Source organism: Rhinolophus hipposideros (genome assembly GCF_964194185.1).
Source record: "Rhinolophus hipposideros genome assembly, chromosome: 12".
Lineage (NCBI taxonomy): Eukaryota > Metazoa > Chordata > Mammalia > Chiroptera > Rhinolophidae > Rhinolophus > Rhinolophus hipposideros.
In genome coordinates this window covers 34,672,794-34,693,325 of record NC_138058.1, presented here as the reverse complement: position 1 = coordinate 34,693,325, position 20,532 = coordinate 34,672,794, and the positions used below count along the sequence as shown (strand labels likewise).

Sequence of the window (20,532 nt, the reverse complement as noted above, 5' to 3'; positions counted from 1 at the left end):
AGAGAAGGTCAACTCATTACAATTCTCTGTGGACCTAGAGATGCTTTTAATCTTAGCCTGAAATACACTAATTATTGACATTGTTAAAAAATGACAAGGTACTCAAAAAATAATTCTTTGGAAGACCGACTAGCAACATTCACACATCCCAGCCGGTGTGAGGGTCAGTGAGTCCCAATTCTGGCTCCATGACACCCCACGAGGACTCCCATTTTTATCTCAAGGGATGTTCTGACAATCTCAAAAGAGAAATTTAATTCGGATTTAACCAACAGGCCGTATCAAATCTTTAGGAGTTGCCCCCAGTCAAACGAATGCAAGCCCAGAGTTAGTAGGAGAGGCTGGTGCCAACTTAGGCAGACACAGCATCCTAGTTTAAGAACAGTTAAAGCAGCCAGCACCATGACCGGCAGCAGGCTGAGAAATGCTACACTATCCTCCCCCTCATTATTTTGAGAGGCTAACAACGTGAACCAAATTATACAACATCCTGCGCCCTCCGCTGAGCCTCAGCTCCAGTTGAGAAAGAAACAGAAAGACACAGTTCAGCTAGTCAACTCTTTGGCTAGTAGCCAAGCCGTCTGGAGAGGGGCCTTGCTTAAGTCACATTATTTCTCTCTCGCTGAAAAGAACCCAAGAGTGGTAAATGCCACTTTGGCCAAGGGGGCCAGCTTGACTTCACAATCATTCATTTTAGGAGATAGCTAAATTAAAAATATATATCTACATCAAAGGAGTAACTAACAGTTTACCAGTCAACTACAGCGTTAAAAAGGGCACAAATATTGGTGGCCAAAGGAGAGGAGAAAAATAGATAACTTCCCAGGGATTCCCAAAAAAGTCAGTGTATAAAACACAAATGAGAAATAACAAACTTTAGCCCTTCTCTTAAAAGACAGGGCAGAGTTGTTCCCCAAACCCTGGCTCGTAACTTTTTAAAAAGGAAAAGGTTCACCATGGAGCCAGAGTGGGAATGAGGAATTAATCAATTATGATTACTCCATTTAACAAGTCAGAAAGAAAAGCTGGCAGAGTCTGCTCAGGAGCCCCAAACACTCGTATTCCAAAACAATACAGTCTCCCAAAACAAGCCAGCCTCACTCAAGCACTTGTCTGAATAATGGACTCCCCACCCTGACCTTGTAATTTACTTTACAATGCATTTATAATCTCACTCAATATACCCCACTCCTGGGTAAATCTCCTTAACTAGATTAGATGATAAGATACCAAAATTAGGTTTGAAACATTTGCCTAATTGTTTAAAAAAAAAAAGGCAGAAAAGATTTTGAAAGAAAACACTGACATTAATATCACATTATCTGCCTATTTTTGTTTGCCTCCTCTCTTCAAAAGGAATAAAAAGCATCATAGAGAGTATTTTCATAATTTTTTTGTTGTTGAACAATGACTTGGGTGCTAAATAGACAGGAAAAAAACTATCTGGTTCCAACTACCGTGCGTGACCCTCTGTGGCTTTCTCCTTTGCCTCTCCAGGACTCTGTGTTATTATCACACATTTAGCCTGACAATCTGAATTGGGTAAGTAACGAGGAGATTTGTCAAGCTGAAGCAAGACCTTAACACTTTCATCACTCAAAGTGCCTAAAAATCATATTTTACCTCATACTATCTATTGAAACGCAGGACTGGACCTTTAATTAGTGATGCTGATTTCGCACACATATGAATGTAACCATTGATAAATGCCAACATCTATACAGCACTACATCAAGGATCTCATCTGTGTCTTTTCAAACAGGCTTAACTGAGAAAAGTCCATTTTATTTTGCTGCCCTGAGCTTCCTAAAATTTTGTTTTCATAGCCAGTCATGTGATTGTGCTACAATATGTTAACAGTGTGCCGTTTGCCTCCCCATTCTCTCCTACATCAGATCAGAGAAAACGGCATTTTATCTTCTAATGAGGACACAACATACAGTTTTCACTATTGCATTTTAGTATTCCCATCAACTAGATATTCTAGATCATGAGGGCAGCCAGTGTAATCATAATGTCAATGAGAAGGGCTGTTACGATTGAGACTAAAGATTACATGGAAAGAGCTGCTTTGAAACTGGTAATTATTACCAGTCCACTAATAGCAAATGATGCATTACAGTTTCACCATATAATCTGTATTTCACTCAGCTCATGCCAGTGTACCATATTATATTACAGTGCTCACAGATTCTAAATTCCGAAACTGCAGTCATCAATAAATGTGTTACTTGCCATAATTTGTGAAATTACTTTGTTCATAACATCTTTGATGGTTTAGAAAGACCAGAATTGATTTCCTGCGTGGCAAAATTAGGGCTACATTGATTTATTGACTTGTAAAATATAATAATATTCTTCATTTACTCTGATGAAAATCAACTTCTCAATTTGAGAGCCTCATTGGGCAGTCACAGGGATTGTTTTGATTTAGAGCAATAAACTGAGACCTGGCCCCAAGCATAGGAAATCGAGGCATCAAAATGGTTAAAATCAGCTATCTTATTTCCTTGTATTTTATGGGAAAGAATGACCCCTTTTCTAGTTTGTCAGGTGATTAAAAAGTCACATGATCTAAGCCTCAGGATTTAGAAGAACAAGGAGGTCTGATGCTCAACCTCTGGCTCTACTATTTACTAGCTTGAGGCTATGGGACAGTCATTTAATTTCTCTGAGCCTTAGGTTTCCTATTATCGGTAAAATAAACATAAACGCAGTACCTTAACAAATTGTGAGGCTCTAAGGACAGATGTATATAAAAGTCCTCTGTAAACTATCAGGTCCAACTTGAATGTGAGTTTTCATTACTACCAGGCTTGATTAGTTACCTAGTATGATGACTAACCACATTACACAACCAGAGGAGTATCCCGGGGAAGGTCAGAATCCAAAAGCCAGGTCTTACCCCAGGCCAATGGAAGGCCCTGGTTAGAGGAAGGCAGGAGGGGGAGATTTTAAGGACCATGTCCACCAAGGGAGGCCACAGCTGAGTGGTGCTAAGTGCTCTGAAACCCAAAGGCAGTTGGTTAAGATAGCTGAGTGAGGTGGGCGTCAGCTTTGTTCTACAGCTTTCTGGAACCCCACGACCCATTTCCACATACCTTATGCTGGTCACCCCTATACTGGTCTTGCCAGCATAGGTACCAACAAACTAGGCACACTTCCTTTGCGGGAAGCAAGGAGGAAGACAGGGGTTCCATATCAGGCTCCTCGTTTCCCATCCCTCAAATCAAACTCCCTGCCTTCGGGAGGATCCAGTGGAAGAGAGAGAACTAAACCGATTCCCAGGCCAGCAGCCCTTGGCCACTCAGCTGCACCCTCCTCTCTACTGCCCTACTCCCTTCCCTTCCCTTCCCTCCAAGGGTGGCTCTGTTCCCACAGCCAAGTGTGGGGCCCCAGGCACCCCCAGCCAAATGAGGAGAGCTCTCCCCACCCAGTAAGCATGTAGGGACTCGAAACCATGAGTCCAACCCCCTAAACTCTGAAATCTGTGACCTAACCCAGGCTTAGGCCCAGCCTGGGGGGTGGGGGGTGGAGCAGAGGAGGTGCTTTTTAACCCCTGTACCACCCAGCCCTCAGGACCCAAGGGCTTGTGAAATTCACACAATAACTCTTTGTTACCTAGGATTACCTAGGAGTTAACAAAAATAAACAACTGGCTTTGAATTTGGTCTCCGATGTATGCCCTGCCCTGCAGACACCATTCACAAGATGGTGAGGCCTAGTTTACCTCCCATAGAAAAACCAGTCCCCTTTATAGCCTCAACTCCTGCATCTTGCCCTTCATGATTCTCTTTCTATGACACTTTCCCTTTCTTTTTTTATTTTCCACAACAGGTTATTTTTCATTTACTTTCAAAATAAAAATACTTTCCTTAAATAAAAATTAGATGTCACACTTCTTTTTTCTTGAACCTGCTTTTTGTGTTTGGGGTGGAATCAGCCCTCCCCCGCCCCAACTTTTTAGCCATGCATGACTCATACCATTTATTCCTACATAGAGAAGCAAACTGTATTACATTCTAAAACAACATCTTCCAAAAACATTTTTATAAACACATAAATCTAAATTTCATAAAAAGTTCCCCACTATAAAAGTTGGCTTGAACAAGTAACTAGATGGTGGTGCTGGTGGTGGTAACGGTGGGGGCGGTAGTGATGGTGGTGGTGGTATCTTTGAATTTTAGCAACAATGCTGTGCATTTTTCTCTAAAACTAGGAGAAAAACAAGTAGAAATTATATATATATGCACATATATAATGCACCATGTATATATAAAAATACACCATGTTTAAATACACATGTAAATGTCTATATAACATGCTTAAGAATAACTCTGGAGTAACTCTCAACTAACTCCTTTTGGTTCTGGCCTCTGCTAAAAATGTATGGCATGGAATAATTTGAAGTCTTAAATGAGGCCATGGGAGTGAATGTCCAGCAATAAAATGGGCTCTGACCACACAGACGTATGCAGTCACCAGCTGTGGAGCCAGACAAGACCCTGGGGAGGAGACCCACAGGGATGAGCTGCTGTCAGCTCCATGCCTTTAGTAAAGAAGCAAAGAAAAAAAGGGGAGGGAAAAGCTGAGTGGAGTGGGGGAGCGGGTGCCAAGTGAGTAATGGAATAATACATATGCGGATGCCAGTCTATTTTGGAAGTAACTCCTTTCAGTACTTAAAAAAGTAAGGGTAATTTCCAGAAACTCTCATCTCTATACATATGGACATTGTAGAAGAAATAATGCTCAACTTACAAATACCCTGCGGGGCATATTCTGCACTCATCCCGGGCGTGGGGATTAGAGCTCCATGTGCAGAACGAGGGGAGGACAGGCCCCTCCAGTGCAGAAGTTTATCTGTGAAAGAAACCCAAAATCAAGCACTAAAGCTATAAACAATGTACATCGTAAACCACAGGATATCACATTTCAATTCCATTAAAATAGATTAGCATCATTACAACAGCCTTGCAGATAGTTAACAGGCCCAAGGCCTGTATCAAAAGAACAGTGGTGAGTTAATTCTCACAGTTTGTTTTGTTTTTAAGTTTGGTCTTTTTTGACAAAAGGGAAGAGGTTTGTTTTTAGGTATTGGGGGCGGTTCTTTCATTCATTTGCTTGCGGGTTATTGTTTAATTATTGTTTTGTAATAAGAGATGTGGAAATAGCAAGGGGAAATTGGTAATATTATGGGTAGGATGGTAAAACGGGAGGGATTTATCTGCAAGGCTGGTTTACATGCATACATTTATTTCACTTTATAGACAAGCCCAAGCGAAAAACAACATGCTAATATGAAAGGAGTGGATTTGTGAATCATTCCTTCTAGAACAGCGTCCCATTCTGCCTTCCTTGTCCCACTGCTTTCTCTTCTAATGATGTATTTATGACAGCATTTCAATGACAGGGAAACCTTAGATATTTCAGGGTTGGGCCTCACTCCAGAATTCAGTCAATGGGGCACTGCACATGGCATGGCTTCTTAGAACACAAAGTAGTGGATAATAAAGATTATACTTCTGGGGTTAAAATAACTGGCCAATTCTCCCATTGATGGTGAGGAATCCCACCATTAAATGACAAGGAGAATACCAGTTTTCCAATAATAGCACCCACAAAAAGTGACCCACCTTTTCCATTCTACTGCACTTTGTTGCACTCTGGTGAGGAAAAATGACTTCTCACACTAATAAACATAAATCTAGTAGTAAATCAAGCATTTCTAGCACTGAGATTTTCGTGAGAAAGGAAATATTTGGTTTGTTCAACCCGGGGATTATACAGTTTATGTGGTAAGTTCCTAGCTTTTCCAAGCCACCTTGAGCTAACCAAGCATTTAGAGGTCAACCATGAGACAGAGTGGAGGACAGATGGAGCAAGAGACACTCAGCGTGTTCTAGAGGTTTGGAGTTTGTGGTGCTTGGGGAGACTGGAGAGAAGAAAAACAGACTTTGATGGTGAGTAAACAGAGTATGTTTTCCATTAGCTTAATATTAAGAGCACTTAAAAGTGTTGTTGTTATACTCTAGGACAGCAGGTCTCGCGTATAAAATACATCCTGTTCTCCTTATACAGATCACATTACCAAGAACAGCCAGGGCAGTCGGCACAAGGTTTCCTTTCATGAGGACTTCGTGGGTAACAATGGCGTGTGGCTCATGGATGCTCTGACATGGATGTCATAAGTCTGCTGTTATCATGACTGCAAAGGGAGTCTCCACCCAGCCCAAGACCATCTACAGAGGCATGTTCTCCTCTCTGACCCAAAACAAAATAAATACCACAAAATGAACCAGCAAAAGCAGGAAGACTGGACTCAAACAACAAGTATGTCTTAATTTGACTGTTTACGTTAAGTGAATTGAGAGTATAGGGCAACATCAACTACAGATTTAGTCATAGTGTTTTTCAATGAGAAATCTGAGAATTCATTTTTGCACTTGTTCTTGCCTCAGCGATTTAATAAGTGTTTGTCGCCAAAACTGAAATCCTTTTCTTAGGAGACTCACACAACTGAGGTACGTCTGGGACCCCTGCATAAAAGCAACAAGGTACTGGGACCCTCGCACAGGGAGAGTCTAATTTCAAACTCCCTGCCACTTACTCTGGGAAGAGACTCCACGGTGCCTCAAAAGTCCTCCAGCAAGAAATTGGAGAACCGGGGCCGGCCCGGTGGCTCAGGCGGTTGGAGCTCCATGCTCCTAACTCCGAAGGCTGCCGCTTCGATTCCCACATGGGCCAGTGGGCTCTCAACCACAAGGCTGTCAATTCAATTCCTCAGCTCCCACAAGGGATGGTGGGCAGCGCCCCCTGCAACTAAGATTGAACACGGCACCTTGAGCTGAGCTGCCCCTGAGCTCCCAGATGGCTCAGTTGGTTGGAGCGCGTCCTCTCAACCACAAGGTTGCTGGTTCAACTCCCACAAGGGATGGTGGGCTGTACCCCCTGCAACTAGTAATAGCAACTGGACCTGGAGCTGAGCTGCGCCCTCCACAACTAAGACTAAAAGAACAACTTGAAGCTGAATGGCACCCTCCACAACTAAGATTGAAAGGACAACAACTTGACTTGGGAAAAAAAAAAAGTCCTGGAAGTACACACTGTTCCCCAATAAAGTCCTGTTCCCCTTCCCCAATTAAAAAAAAAATCTTAAAAAAAAAAAAAAGAAATGGGAGAACCATTAATCTAAATCCAGGCCTGACCACTTGCATGTATCTCTGGTTCACAAACCCAGTGGCCCGAGAAGCTTCAGGGCAGCCGCCTGGCCCAGTTCTTCACAGCATCAGGCCACGCAGCACAGCGGGGCTCGTCAAGGAGAGTTCTGAGTATCTGGCACTGGCGTTTGGTTTGTTTTTTGATTTATGAGTTGTGGAAAACCTACGAGATCATCAAGTCTATGCCTTCATTTTACAGATGGGGAAACAGAGGCCCTGAGAAATTAAGTGACTGACCCATGGCTATACTGATGGTTAACCACAAAGTGAAGATCAGAATTAGCCTCCTGACTCCCTGACCAGGGCCCTTTCCTGAGATATCTGTGTATCTCCTCCCCTCTGCCGTTCCCGCTTTGGTCTTCACTGCCCAAATGAAGTGCCAATGAAGAGGGTTCTCCTTCTGACCCATTAGGAGAAACAGCCTTTCTTAACCTGTTGGGTAAGAGTCCAGCCCAGAGGTGTGGAGTGGGCCTTTCAAAAGGTCCAAATGAACTGACTTGATTTCAAAATTGGAAAATAATACCTGGCCTGCTTCCTGTACCTCTTGGCTCACCCCCACTGTTTTCACCCTCTACTTATGCTTCCCATTCAGAATTAGCCAGCTGAAGAGAAACACACCATTCCTATCAGCTTAACAAGCCACTGACACTGTCTTTGCGAGAGAGACTCAGACTTGTGTTTCTCTTCCTCTGGGCAGAGTGTCAAAGCAAAAGCAACAGGGAACCCCAGCTGGTTCTGCTGCCTTACCCACGGAAAACGTCCCCAACACTCTCCTTGGTAAGTAGAATCGACATTCCCACAGGAACTAGAAATGCTGAACTGTTAATAGACTCCCTAGGGTTTCACTTCTTGCTATGATGCTTTTAATTATTTCATCACAGTTTAGGCAGAGTAAAGTCTCACAATTAATGCTTCCAAGTATCACACTCAATGAGCAGCTCTGCCTTCCCAGACTGGCCCTGGTTGAAGGCCTCTTCTCCCACCTGCATTTTCATTCTCCCCAGGGAGAGATGGCCTTGGGAGGCTGGCTGGCAAGTGGGTGGTCCAGCTATGCTCTGTATTTCCTTGGTGGTAGGTACTCTTAGGGCAGTGGTTGTCAAAGTGCAGAGCAAGGCCCAGCATCAGCATCATGGAGCTTGTAGGAAATGAAAACTCTCAGGCTCCACCTCAGACCTCCCAAATCAGAAACAGGGTTTGTGTGTGGGGGGGGGGGGGCGGGGGGAGCAAACTGTGTTTAACAAGCCCTCCAGGTGATTCAGATACACAATCCAGTTTAATGAGCACCATCTTAGTGGTAAGGGAAGGCATGGAAGCTGGAAACTCTGATGTTCCCCTGTCAGAGATCCACTGGCTGTGAGGCTGTCATCCCTCCTGTCTAGGCCTCACCTCCTTTAGGACTGGAACAGTTAAAAGCAGAGCAAGCTTGGGAAATCCCTAAGGATAGCTCCATGTGGAATCCAAGGTTCCACCCTCCCTCACTGACCAGGATAGGAAACAGGCCCAAGCTCTCCATCAAGTAGGGAATGCTCTTTGCATAAGACAACATCCAAACCAGCTCATGCCAGGAAGATGGTGTCCTCACTGATTCCATAAAAGCTGAAATATTTGAGAATGCAGCTGTGGCATGCTGCACAGATGGAGCAAGAACTGGCCTCCTGCTTCCCTTGCTGGACTCTCAAATGGGATGTTTTGCCCTCTTCTGAATCAATCTTTTAAATGCCTTGATTCCTCTGGTGAAAGGTGTTTTAACCTGTTCTGTTTCATAAAGGTCTCTCCAGACCCAGAATCTCCACCTGGGGCTTCAAAATACATTCTGCATTATCAGATTGTAATATTTCCTTATACTGTAGCTGAATAAAAAATAGTGAATATTATTTTTCAGGTGTCATTAAAAATCTGCAACAAATTGGGAAGGGTTTTGACTTAATGTTACACCTTGATCCCTTTACATTTCTATACACATTGGCTACCAACTTTTAGTGCTGAGCTCTAAAGGCCAGTGGGATGTCCCTGGAATTTAAGGTCACTAAATCAAGGGTTAGGTTTCCTCGAGACCGTCTCAAAGATCCCTTTACTACTGACATACTATTTATTTCTGAAACTAATTAGTGGGTGTGTAACACAGCCACATTACTGTCCACTAATCAACAAGTAATACTGCCGATCTACAAATGTGCCCAAGCAGCTAAGCACAAAGCATCATTTCCAACACGTAAGTCCAACACGTAAGGACTGCCCCGGGTGCCCAATTTTTATCAGGTATTAAAACTCTAAGCTTCTCTAGAGGAGTACATAGATGTATAGACGTTTGCTGTTCACTAAAATGTGTATGTGTGTATATATATTTCTTTTCTTAAACACATATTTTTAGATAAGTTTCCTATATTTCCAATGAGACAGGGCATAAAAGAAGTCAAGCCGTCCCTGAGAGGAATGGCTGTGACCGCCTTCTGAAGCTGTGACCACCTTTCCACCTTGGGTCTTCAGGAAGAGAATGACAACTGACCATGATAGAGTGAGTCTATGTTGGTGACAGGCCGAAATAAAGGGTCTTGACTGTCCCTTCCAGCTCCAAAATTCTCAAGTCTCCTCCCCACATAGCCAGGAGCCAACTTCTAGACTACACTTAAAATGCATCCTGAAAGTTTGTGAAGTTCCCTGAATGAATCAAGTTTAGTTTTGTCAATATTTTAATGGATCCAAATCACAAAAATAACAACAGGGCAGCTAGTCTTCTTTAATAGTGGCTAGAGTTTTCTTTAACCAAAAGCAAATCCACTGAATATCCTTGTAGCTCTTGACCCTCCGCTGATGATAGATATCAGCTCTCCTCTCTCAGAGTCTGTGATTTCTCAGAGTATTATAGAGCAAACATGAGCTATGCCTATGTCTTGAATCATGTCAATCTAAACGGAAAATGTGCCAGCTTTGTCATCATTAACACACTTTTTTTTTCTAATTTATCAGCATTCCTCTACTTTCTTTTTTTGTTATCAGTTTCAGGTGTACAAAGCAACAACATAATAGTTAGGCATTTACACCCCTCACAAAGTGATAACCGTGCCCCCCCCCCCCCGTCTACTACCCCTTTGACATTGTAAATAGCTGTTACAATTCCATTGACTCTATTCCCTATGCTGTACTTTACATCCTGTGACTATACACACACACACACACACACACACACAGAAGGTGCCAAAAAATGTATACACATTTTAAGAAAGGAAAACTGTATTAAAATTGTAGTAACATATACCAACAACAAAAGATGGATACAAGTCACGTTTGACTTCTGCAATTACAAGAGGTGCTCAAAGTGGTTACCATCAACGTCCAGACGCTTCTGATTACGGCGAACTACTGCTTGAGCAATGTTGACCAAAGTGTCCACTTTTCTACGTTGTTTAGGCAACCCCAGTAAATATATATATATATATATATATATATATATATATATATATATATATATATCATTATAGTTGACATTCAACTTCAGCTTCAGGTGTACAGCGCAGTGGTCAGACATCTACACAGTCTATGAAGTGATCCCCTAATAAGTCCAGTGCCCATCTGGCACCCAATATAATCTTTACATTACTGATTATATTCCCCAAACTGTATTTCATATCCCTGTGACTATACTGTGACTGCTAATTTGTACTTCTAATCCCTTTGCTTTCTTCCCCCATCCCCCCTCCCATCTAGCAACCATCAGGTTTTTTTCCCTTACATCTGAGTCTTTTTCACTAACAGACTTCTTAATTAACCTTCTGATATTGTCAAAATCATTCCCTTTTGTTCTAGAAATGAGCATTTCCATGAGCATTTTTTCCATCACTGCTTTTTTACTAGGTAAGGTTTTTCCAAATTGCGATGCTCTTTAAAAAGTGTATCCTGTACAAATGGGAACATGGGAGAATTCTAAAGACATTACATTACAGAATATTTCTTTTGCAGTGTATAATGACTATATTACTATAATCAATGGAACACTACAGAATTTCTTTGCTGAAACTTGGTAGTGACTTTATCAGTGACTTTAATTTCATCAATCCCTCATTTTAAAACTCTTTTTCTTTTCTGATTAATTCTATCCTTTCGGAGCCTTGATTATCTAAACAACACGTTAGGAGTTCTCACCTCAGGCAATCACTCTATGAGAGAGGATGGAAAGATGACATCTTTCATGACTCTTTATGTATAAAAATGCAAGCCACCAATCTGTCAGACCTAAACAAAATTTCCTGCAATCTTTTCTTTAACATAAGCAAAGCATATAATTCAAAAAAGAAGAAAAAAAAAAAAAAGCTTGCTTTTCTGAAGAATAACTAAGCCAAAGATATTGTGTTCCATTTTTGTGTTGAAATGCAGATTTACCACTAAAAGGCAAATCCTTCATTTCAAAAGGTTGGATAGGATGGTACTTAAAAAAAGAATTCCAGCTGGTTAAATTTAGGGTGTTGAAAAAAGTTCACTCCAATAATATTCTTTGGCTCTGGGCCCAAAGTATTTTCACTTGATTGTGAATTAGATAAATTTTTATTACACTTTAAGCTTTTGCCTTAGAATGGTGGAACTTATTGAGGAGACTGGAAGGGCAGCTGCATAAAAAGACAAATTGGTTTAGGACATTTTTTTTTAACTGTAATACCTCACTATGCAAAACGTGTGTACCCAGGATAAATTCCATTCATTCATTCTTTCATGCATATATTGAACAACTATTTACCAAGTGCCTATAATGCCCAAAGCAGTGGACGAGTCTCTGTGGTAGCACAAAGAAGACACAGACTACAAGAGCCTTCATCTAGTAGAGAAGATAAGGCCAGAACAGAACTCGCTCTCCTCCAGTGTAGAAAGTGTGTCACCAGAGAGGTACAGATAAATAGCTAAGGAGATTCAAAGGAAGAAAAACTGTTTCCATTTGGAAGGCAGGAGAGTGGCTTTAAGGAAGAGGTAACTTAGGAACCAGACCTGAAGAGCCAAGAGGGAGGACTTTCTAGACAAGAGAAAAAGGTATGGATGCCCAGAGAGAATCAAAGCCCAAGGTGTGCACAGAGCAAATGGGGCCCGAACAGGTACTGACATTTAAATCAAAATACTGTACACCAATTCATTTGGTTGACAGCAGAGGATATGGTCCTCTAAATAGCCCTCTGATGACTTTTGTGACATCTCCAGCTTTTATAACTTATTGTCAAATATCACATTTTCTTAAAATAAGGGACACAGCCATGCGGACTCTTGTGAAACTCTACAAGGGTTCGTCTGTCCTGTTTAGTCCCCAGCCCCCCCCCCACCTCCTCTGTTTTCTTCCCCTGATGAATGGTGGCTGGTCTCCTAAGGCAGAATTCACTGTGTTTTATCCCTCTGAGTCAGACAAACAAGTGTTGATAGTCGCATTCTTCTGTGCAACACTGCCTCCCCAACTTAAAGAATCTATTTCAGATGTATGATTGCCAGTTTAAGATGGGCTTATACTTGCTGACACATTTTCAACAAATGACTGTGCAAGAAATGAGGAGATTTTCCTATACTGCTTGGTCTCTTCAATCATCAACTTGACGTTCCCGCCAAATTTTCCTTCTTCCTTCTCTTTCTTCTCTTCTCCTCCACAAGAAGGGTAAGGGTCACCTTTCTCCTGCTCTGAGTCCTTATTTGAGGATTTTGATTTTGTGTGTGGTGAAGTGTGAGTGTGAGTGAGAGTGTGTGAGTATGAGTGTGTGAGTGTGTATAAGTGTGTGTGTGTGTGTGTGTGTGTGTGTACACAGGCTTGCCTCCACCTGAGGTATTTTTCAGGTTATTTGGAGGAACTTGGCAACTACTTTTAAAGATACACTTGCCCTGTGCATTCCCCCGTGAATATCACTCTCCAGATTCTTTTCTGCCTTTAGGATGTCAGGGACTTATTCCTCTGGAGCAACCATTGGAACAAAGTCAGGAATTCAGGTTCTTCAGTCCCAGCTCTGCCACTCACCAGCTGTGCGTGACCTTTAGTAAATCTCTTCCCCTTTCTGGCCCTAAGTTTTGTCATATTTAAAAAGAGAAGACTGGCTTAGATGGGTGACTTCTCTTTCCTGTTCCCCACACTAGTTGGAGTCTCCCGGAGACCAGATTCCGGGCAGGAGACTTGGATGCAGGTAAGAGGCCTACTATGGGCCATGCTAGAAGCTGGCCTGGATAGGCCTGCGCCCCTTGTGACCTTGCAGAGATTAGAAGGGATATAGACTTGTGTGGGCTGGGTCTGGCCCCAGGTTAATTCTCGGATTCAGAGAAGGGGCTGGGTGATGGATTGCAACCTCCTGGGCACACCTGTCTGAGTGTCACAAAGGAAACCTAAGTGGGTCCTAAGCCAAAGAAGCTGAAGGTCAGAGAGAACCAGGAAGAAACTTCCCACAAATGCAGGGTAAATGTCAAGGGGAAAGGTGTCTGCTGCCCGTGCCAGAAGGCCAATGGCGAAGCTTGGCCTCATGCCAGAGCCTAACACCCACTGCTCACGAGGGCACACACAGAACTCTAAATGCCACAGTCCTTCCCCAGCTACCTCAAACCAGGGAGGCAAGGCCCCAGCGTCCTGTGGTCCCTGCCCTCAACCAACTTGAAGAGTTCCTGGAAAGCCATGTGTAAAATGGATTTCTGTAAAGTGAATCACATTTGCCAACCGACAATTTCAGAGATGTTTCATCACCCTTCCAGGCTCATCGAGAATTGGCAGGGCTTCTAACATTTTACCTTTTAAGTGCTTCTTCCTCCACCCCCTCCCCAACCTCTCTGTCAAGTAGTTAATGATCTGTAAACAAACACTTTAAATTCAGTAGGGGAGCTCACTATTTAAAGAAACCCTGTGGCGAAACCTTTTGAAAAGTTAGCAATCTTTCTGTAATGTGAAAAATCACCCTCTAATTTATCAGTTTCCATTGGTGAAATTTTTGTGTGTATTGGGCTTCCTTAAGATGGGGCTCAACTGCAATACCTTTGTGGTTAGAAGATGGGGTGGGTGATGATAGGAGCTGCCCTGGATGCATTTCTTCCACCCAAATTGTCCAGCCTCACACAAGAGGATTCAAAGATTCCACTGACACCTCTCTACCCTACCTGAGATAGGAAGAGAAGGGTGGCAATTCGTAGTCCTAGACACCTGGAAAGATTTGAAAACCACACTTGAGCTTCTCCTGATTTAAGTATAATTGAGATGCCTGATGAGAGTGGAATGAGCATTTTCAACCAAAGGGATGAAAAGGCATTTGGGCTGTAAAGCTGGATCCCATGAGACTGACCATTTGCTTAGCAAACGTTTAATTCTGATAACACCAGCCAGGGCAGCAAAGGACTTGTCTATCAAAGCCAGCAGAACATGCAACTTCCAAATTACTCTGAAGAGGCCACCCTGAGCCTTTTACCTGTGTCGACTCACAACAAATGAAATGTATGCCTCTATATCACCATTTTCATCAGTCCTGAGAAAATACCAGAATACACTTACGGTAACCAAGCTTAGTGTTTATAAGACCCCTTGATCTTTTCAGGTGATCTTGGGCATTGTGGAGGAGGAAGTCGGTGGGGTAAGGGCACTGCCGGAGTGACAAGGGAAGAGAGACTCATGGCTGGAAGATGGGAGCAGGCTCAGACAGCAGTGCCACCCAGAGAGCTGGAGAGTTTTCTACTCTTATCTTCCCAGGAATGATCTGTGCAACCCTTCAATGGAAAAGAGCCCAGAACAATGGGCAGCCCCCGGAAGGTTCTGTCAGGCCTCCAAGCCTAGCCCTTCTTAAGGAAATATGTCCTGTCCTCTCTGGAAGGCTTCATCTGCTTCCCAAAGCATTTTCCTCACATTCTGGCCCTACAGCAATCCTGTAGGATGAAGTAAGGTGTTACCCTCACCTTCCCAGCTAAGAAATGTTAGCTCTCAGAAGTGTTCTGCTGGAGGTCATGAGGGCAGGGCTGGAACTCAAGAGTCCTTCCCACCTTCTTGAGAAACAAGCTTTGCCCCTTGTCACCGGTCCACTCAGGAGCCCTCAAGGTGGGCCAAGGCAGTGTGTGGTCTGGGCACTAGCCTCACAGCCACTTACAGGCAACACTTGACGTCCTGGGACTATAAAGTGGTGTGCGTACGTCAAGGAAAGTGGAAAAGGCACACGCTACAGGCATAATGTTCTGTGACAACCTTGGCCAAGAGGTTCTTAGAACCAGAACTGGCCAATCTCCAAAATTAAAACCTATTATGTCCCATGGTTGACACAGAACTGCTTGGAAATTATGAGAACTAATTTAAGGTTTCTACAAACTGAAAAAAAAAAAAATGGTCTAGCAGGTCAGGCTCTGACATTTCTTCAGTCACAAAACTAGGCTGCCCTCTTGCCTGAGGTGAGATTGAATCGAGGAGGGTTCTGGTGCTGTGAGGCCAGGCCTCGTCCCAAGGCGGTAAGTCCTTCTTCTTTCAGAAACAGGCCTCTGCCCGCCCAGCTGAGGCTCCTCCAGCTTCTGCCACCTTCTCTCAGTCCCTCAGCACCTTCCCTCCTCCGGGCACACAGCAGGGAGCCTCAGCCCTAACCTCTGACTGAGCCCCGCAGAACAAAGGAGAGGCAGACATAGCCTTATTTATTTGAGGCCTGTTTTCTTGGCTTCATCATTATTTTCCTGGCTTATTACCCAATTTCTAATCCTTCATTTCTACCACTGACCAATCTGGAAAGAATTTCTTGACTAAAAAAGAAATGCTCACATGTATAATCTGCAATCATTCGACAGACCCCAATCCAGCCACTGAATGGGTGCTACAGGCTATTCTCAGGTTTACTAACTCTGTTGATTCAACAGAAGTAACATCAAAGCTACGAGACACCCCCCCACACACACACACACACACATACCACCAAACTCCTCAAACCAAGAATGCACCATCTCAGCTCCTTTCTACGCACCAGGCAGGTCCACTGAAAAGAAAACTCAGATCATGGAGACCTGGCCTTGCTACACTAAGGGGCCACGGTCCCCCTTTATCCTTCTCCACAAGCATTGGGGGGCCTAAAGGAAACCCACACTACATAAGAGACCCCTAGATCATCTTTCAGTTTGAATCTAAGATTCAATGAGATTCTTCAATCAAGATCTCTTACATCGGGAGACACTCCACTCTCCCTAACAAACCCCTCGGGCTGAAATCCTTTTGCTTCCAGAACCTCAACTTTTGACTGCTGGGTAGAAAGCCCCCCTCTGTCACCGGCCCACAGATCTCCGCCGCCATCACGCTCAAACCCTGTCAGGCAGCGGGGAGTGTGGACAGCAGGGCTGACGTGGTTTCAAAGAAGCCGACCAGGCAAGAACCGTCCTGTACTCTTGCCCCGGCTCTAATGCAATAAAATGTCTTTTATCAGTGTAATTCAAGGCAGAGAGTCAAGGGTCTGTCACCATTTTAAAGAGGCTTATTACATGGCCACAAAAATTTGCCTCAGGCTCAAACCTGGCATGTAAGGTATCAGCGTGGGACAGGTTCTTTTGATTTGATTTTATTTTCTTACAAAATCCAAAAATGAAACGGTTCTGTCCCTCCCTTCCACCAACCGTTTTTTGATTTATGGAGAGGAGGAAAGAAATCTGAAGTTGACAGGTTGGGACAACTCCACTCAGCTTTCTCATTCAAAAGCTGCTTTTGTTAAACTGAACTTTGCATTTATGGCCGGCGGCTCTTGGCTGATGCAGGGCAGCTCCTCCAGCGTGGAGCAGGCCCATGGACTTCCCCGGGAGGAGGCCCCACTGAGACAACTGGCAGGCAGGAAGGCCCCTGGTTAGATAATAGGTAGGACTGCAAAGCGTATGCCACTCTCTGTCCCCAGCTCTCCACTACATTTCTCTTGGGTTCCCGGGCTCCATGTGACTATCATGTGTCCACTAGCACCGGTTCTCCAACTCAAGTCCAAACCCTCTGAGAACCCAGACTATAGTGTCCACCTCTCAGTGCTCGGCACCATTCCAAGCAAAGAATAAATACTCAAAAATCAGAACTTTCCTTCCTGCTGGAGAGGTATTTATTCTAAATGACCACCTGTCTGGAAGGAGCAGCCATGGAGCCAGCGGTGGCCAAAGGAACCTCCCTTTCCTGAAGTCGTTGAAGTCTCTCCGGTAAATGATTCACTAAACCAAGAGGCCTCCAGGTCAGCCTTGACCCAAGAGATGATTACAGCCCCTTGAAAGTGGCTGCTGGCCCATCTGTTCACTATACAATTTTGGCAATCTGTAATTGTATATTTACTCAAAGGTTGTTATGGACAATCAGGTTAATAATTCACTTTCCAAATGCTGGATAATTACATAGTTAGAAGAGTTACACTAGATGTCCAATTTCCTTACGTCTTCTGATGAATTGGTCCCAATTACCTTCTCTGGGTCCCTTTCCTCTCTCTCTCTCTCTCTCACTCTTTTTTTTTTTTTTGTAATCTCCTACATTTTATTCTCATCTCCCACTTAGACTCCCATCTTTCTGCCCCAAGAGAAAGAAAAATGTAAAGTCCTTCAGTTCAAATAATCCTATTTAGAATCCGTAGTGTAGCTCCACCAAAAGGGCTTAAAAATAAGGCTAAGAAGCTATCCACAGAAGGTGCATTAAAGGCTGGCTACGTAGATGACCTCATCTGCTTCCCTGCCTCAGATGCAGAACACCCACAGCCACCCTACACCTCATCGCCCAGGTTGCACCAGGTCCTGGCACAGCCCCCTGGAGGCCCTGAGGAGAAGGAATGCGTGGTATACTCTGTGAGGCCGGGGCTTCCCAGCCAAGTGACTGGCAAGGGCCCTGGAATGTGAAACCACTGCCATGGGCTTTGGAGACAACCCGGGCAGTTTCCACCTCTGCTTGAGACATGCTAGAGGGTATAAAGAGAGAAACACATACACCCTGAAAACAAAAATGGGGCAGGAATCACGGGAAAAGTAAAAACATTCAGAACCCAGGATCTCCTCTCCATTTCTCAAGAGGTAAACCAGGCCCCTCACAACTCTCTTTTGTGGTTTTAACACACTACACTTCACCTACCACAAGCACATAACCTGCTTTCAAGGGTCAAAGCAATTTCTGCTCCCCAACAGGGCAGTGTGGTCAGCTGACCTGGGTCACCCCAGGCTGGAACAGAGGCCACCAAGGCCACAAGCTGCAGGGCCTGGCAGGGAAACCCAGGTCCGTGAGTATAGCTGCTGAAGGAGAAGGGACAAAGGTGACAATGTTGTCCACGGCCAGCTCCTGGCTAAGAGTCACTGCAGCTGAGACAGTGTTTCTTCTCCATGTTAACGGGTTGTGATTTTTTTAGGTCATTTTTTTAAAAATACGTATCTTTCTCTTCCACACACTCCAGCACACACAATTCAGGGTTCCAATATTTTAAAAGGTGCTTTTTTTCTTTTTCACAGACAAGATTAATTTTCTAACAGACCCTCCCCCTTCCATCCCCCCCCCCCCGCTCAATACATTTTTTGTTATAGCGGGAAGGCCTTTTGACCACCAGTGTTCTGGAATCGTAAGAGCTCAGCATGATCTCTGGGAAGGGAATTGGGAAAAGCCTGAACGGCCAGCCCCACAGAAAATTCTCAAACTCATGAAACCCACCTAGATAGAGAGAACGTCTCCTGATCCTCAAGTCCGTCCTAACCTTGGTGTCAAAAGAAAGCAAATGGATTAATGTTTTCCAGCTGAAGGTTTTGCTGTCACTTTCAGATCCAATATCCTGCTCATCAGGGGCACTCCTGAAGGCCCAGTGTGGGGGCAGAGTGGTAATGGGGGGGGGGCGGGTTTCTATACATTTAGAACATTTGAGACCATTCTATCTAGAGAGTTTAGTTTGGTTGGCATTCATGTGTTGTTTGTTCAGGGTGTGGTTTCTTTTCCTCCATAAAAAAAAATAATAATAAATTTGGAGCTGTATTTATTTCCTGTTCATGAAGCGGACAGAAGGAGGGTGTGCAGTGGAGGAGGTGTGTGGGGAGAAGGCTGATAGATGGAGCCAGGCCGAGAATATCCGGAATTGGAGAAAAGTGAGAAATGAAGCTTTTTCTTGGCTTCCAAACAGTTGTAATTTCTACTGCCACTGCTTAGATCCTGAGCACCAGGCACAGAGAGTGGGAAAGGGGGCATGTGACAACTTTGCCACAAATCAAGATTTGGCATTTAAATCTACAGGAAACAAGAAGAATAGAAGGACCTCTTATTTATAGATTTGCAGATGAATTGAATGAGATAACCAAAATGCACTTCTCGTGTATCTGAAGGAGCAATTCCATTTTCAGACTTGGAAAGTTTCCCGTAATTGAGTATCACCCGACCCGGCAGCATGCTGCATCCCAAGGTTAAGCTCCGCTTCCTGAAAACCAGGCAGAAGGCTGCTGCTTTGGTGGTAGCTCAAGAATTATACTTTGAAGGACAGGTTGGTACCACACTACAGTTAACTGGATTCAGTTCATCTGATTATACAGTGCCTTGCTTTCTAGAATATGTAATCATCTCTTTCTGATGACATTTTAAATGTCCAACTAGACAAATAATTGCAACAATAATTGATAGCAGAGTCAAGCAGGAGGATCGCTGATTGGCAGAGTCCCCACCGAAACACATCTTCTTTCTTTCAAATGTTACAGGAATTATGCTTAAATCTAACTTTTGCTGATAAATGCTCAAAATCTGATTTACTGATAAAGGCACTGCAAGAAAACCTGCACTTCAGCCTGTGATTCCTTTGGGAGCTGTTTGTGAAGAGTCAGGCAGTGTGATTTATATTATTTCCCATGAATAATTGCAAGGACAGTGTGGAGAGTTTGGGGAGAAGCAACACTGGCAAGAGAAGGGGGGCTCCTAATGCATGCCCTGAACAATGCTGGACAACCATCAGGTTTACAGCCCTTGCCCCTCAAATATGTATCCCACGGTAGAGAAATGGTCTGGGGGTTGGGGAGAATCACCCAGAAAGGAAGACACACAAATTATCAGTTCTGCTTAGGTCTTTGAAAGCTGATTTAGGTCAATGCCTCACTTTCAGATCCAATCAAACCAGGACTCAAATTCCCCTGCCCTGTGCAAAGAGCCCTGGCCATGGTCTGGGGGCCTGCTTTCAGACAAACCCCAAGTGATCTCAGGCAAGTTCCCGGCTACAGCTGCCATCCCCTCCAGCCCCCAGTCTTCTGCTCTGTCTGAGGTAGATAGAACCCAAATCAATTGTCTCTATCATATGTTTTGATTGTAATATTCAAGTTATTACAGTTTGGGACACTGCTTTCAACAACTCAGACCCTGTGGAATGCTTCGATGGTCAGAAATAACTCACGGAAGATGTTT

General features: G+C 43.8%; 1 protein-coding gene across 6 annotated transcripts in view; it reads right to left on the bottom strand.

The window, feature by feature from the left end:
• Positions 1-20,532, bottom strand: part of BCL11A (BCL11 transcription factor A) — a gene marked incomplete at its 5' end in the record, with an annotated part of 100,012 nt that overhangs the window by 10,777 nt on the left and 68,703 nt on the right. For all 6 annotated transcript variants that reach the window (XM_081068453.1, XM_081068454.1, XM_081068455.1 and 3 more), the window contains one exon: positions 4,759-4,860. In XM_081068453.1, the coding sequence (XP_080924579.1) occupies positions 4,759-4,860 (102 nt within the window). The remainder of the gene's footprint in view (positions 1-4,758; positions 4,861-20,532) is intronic.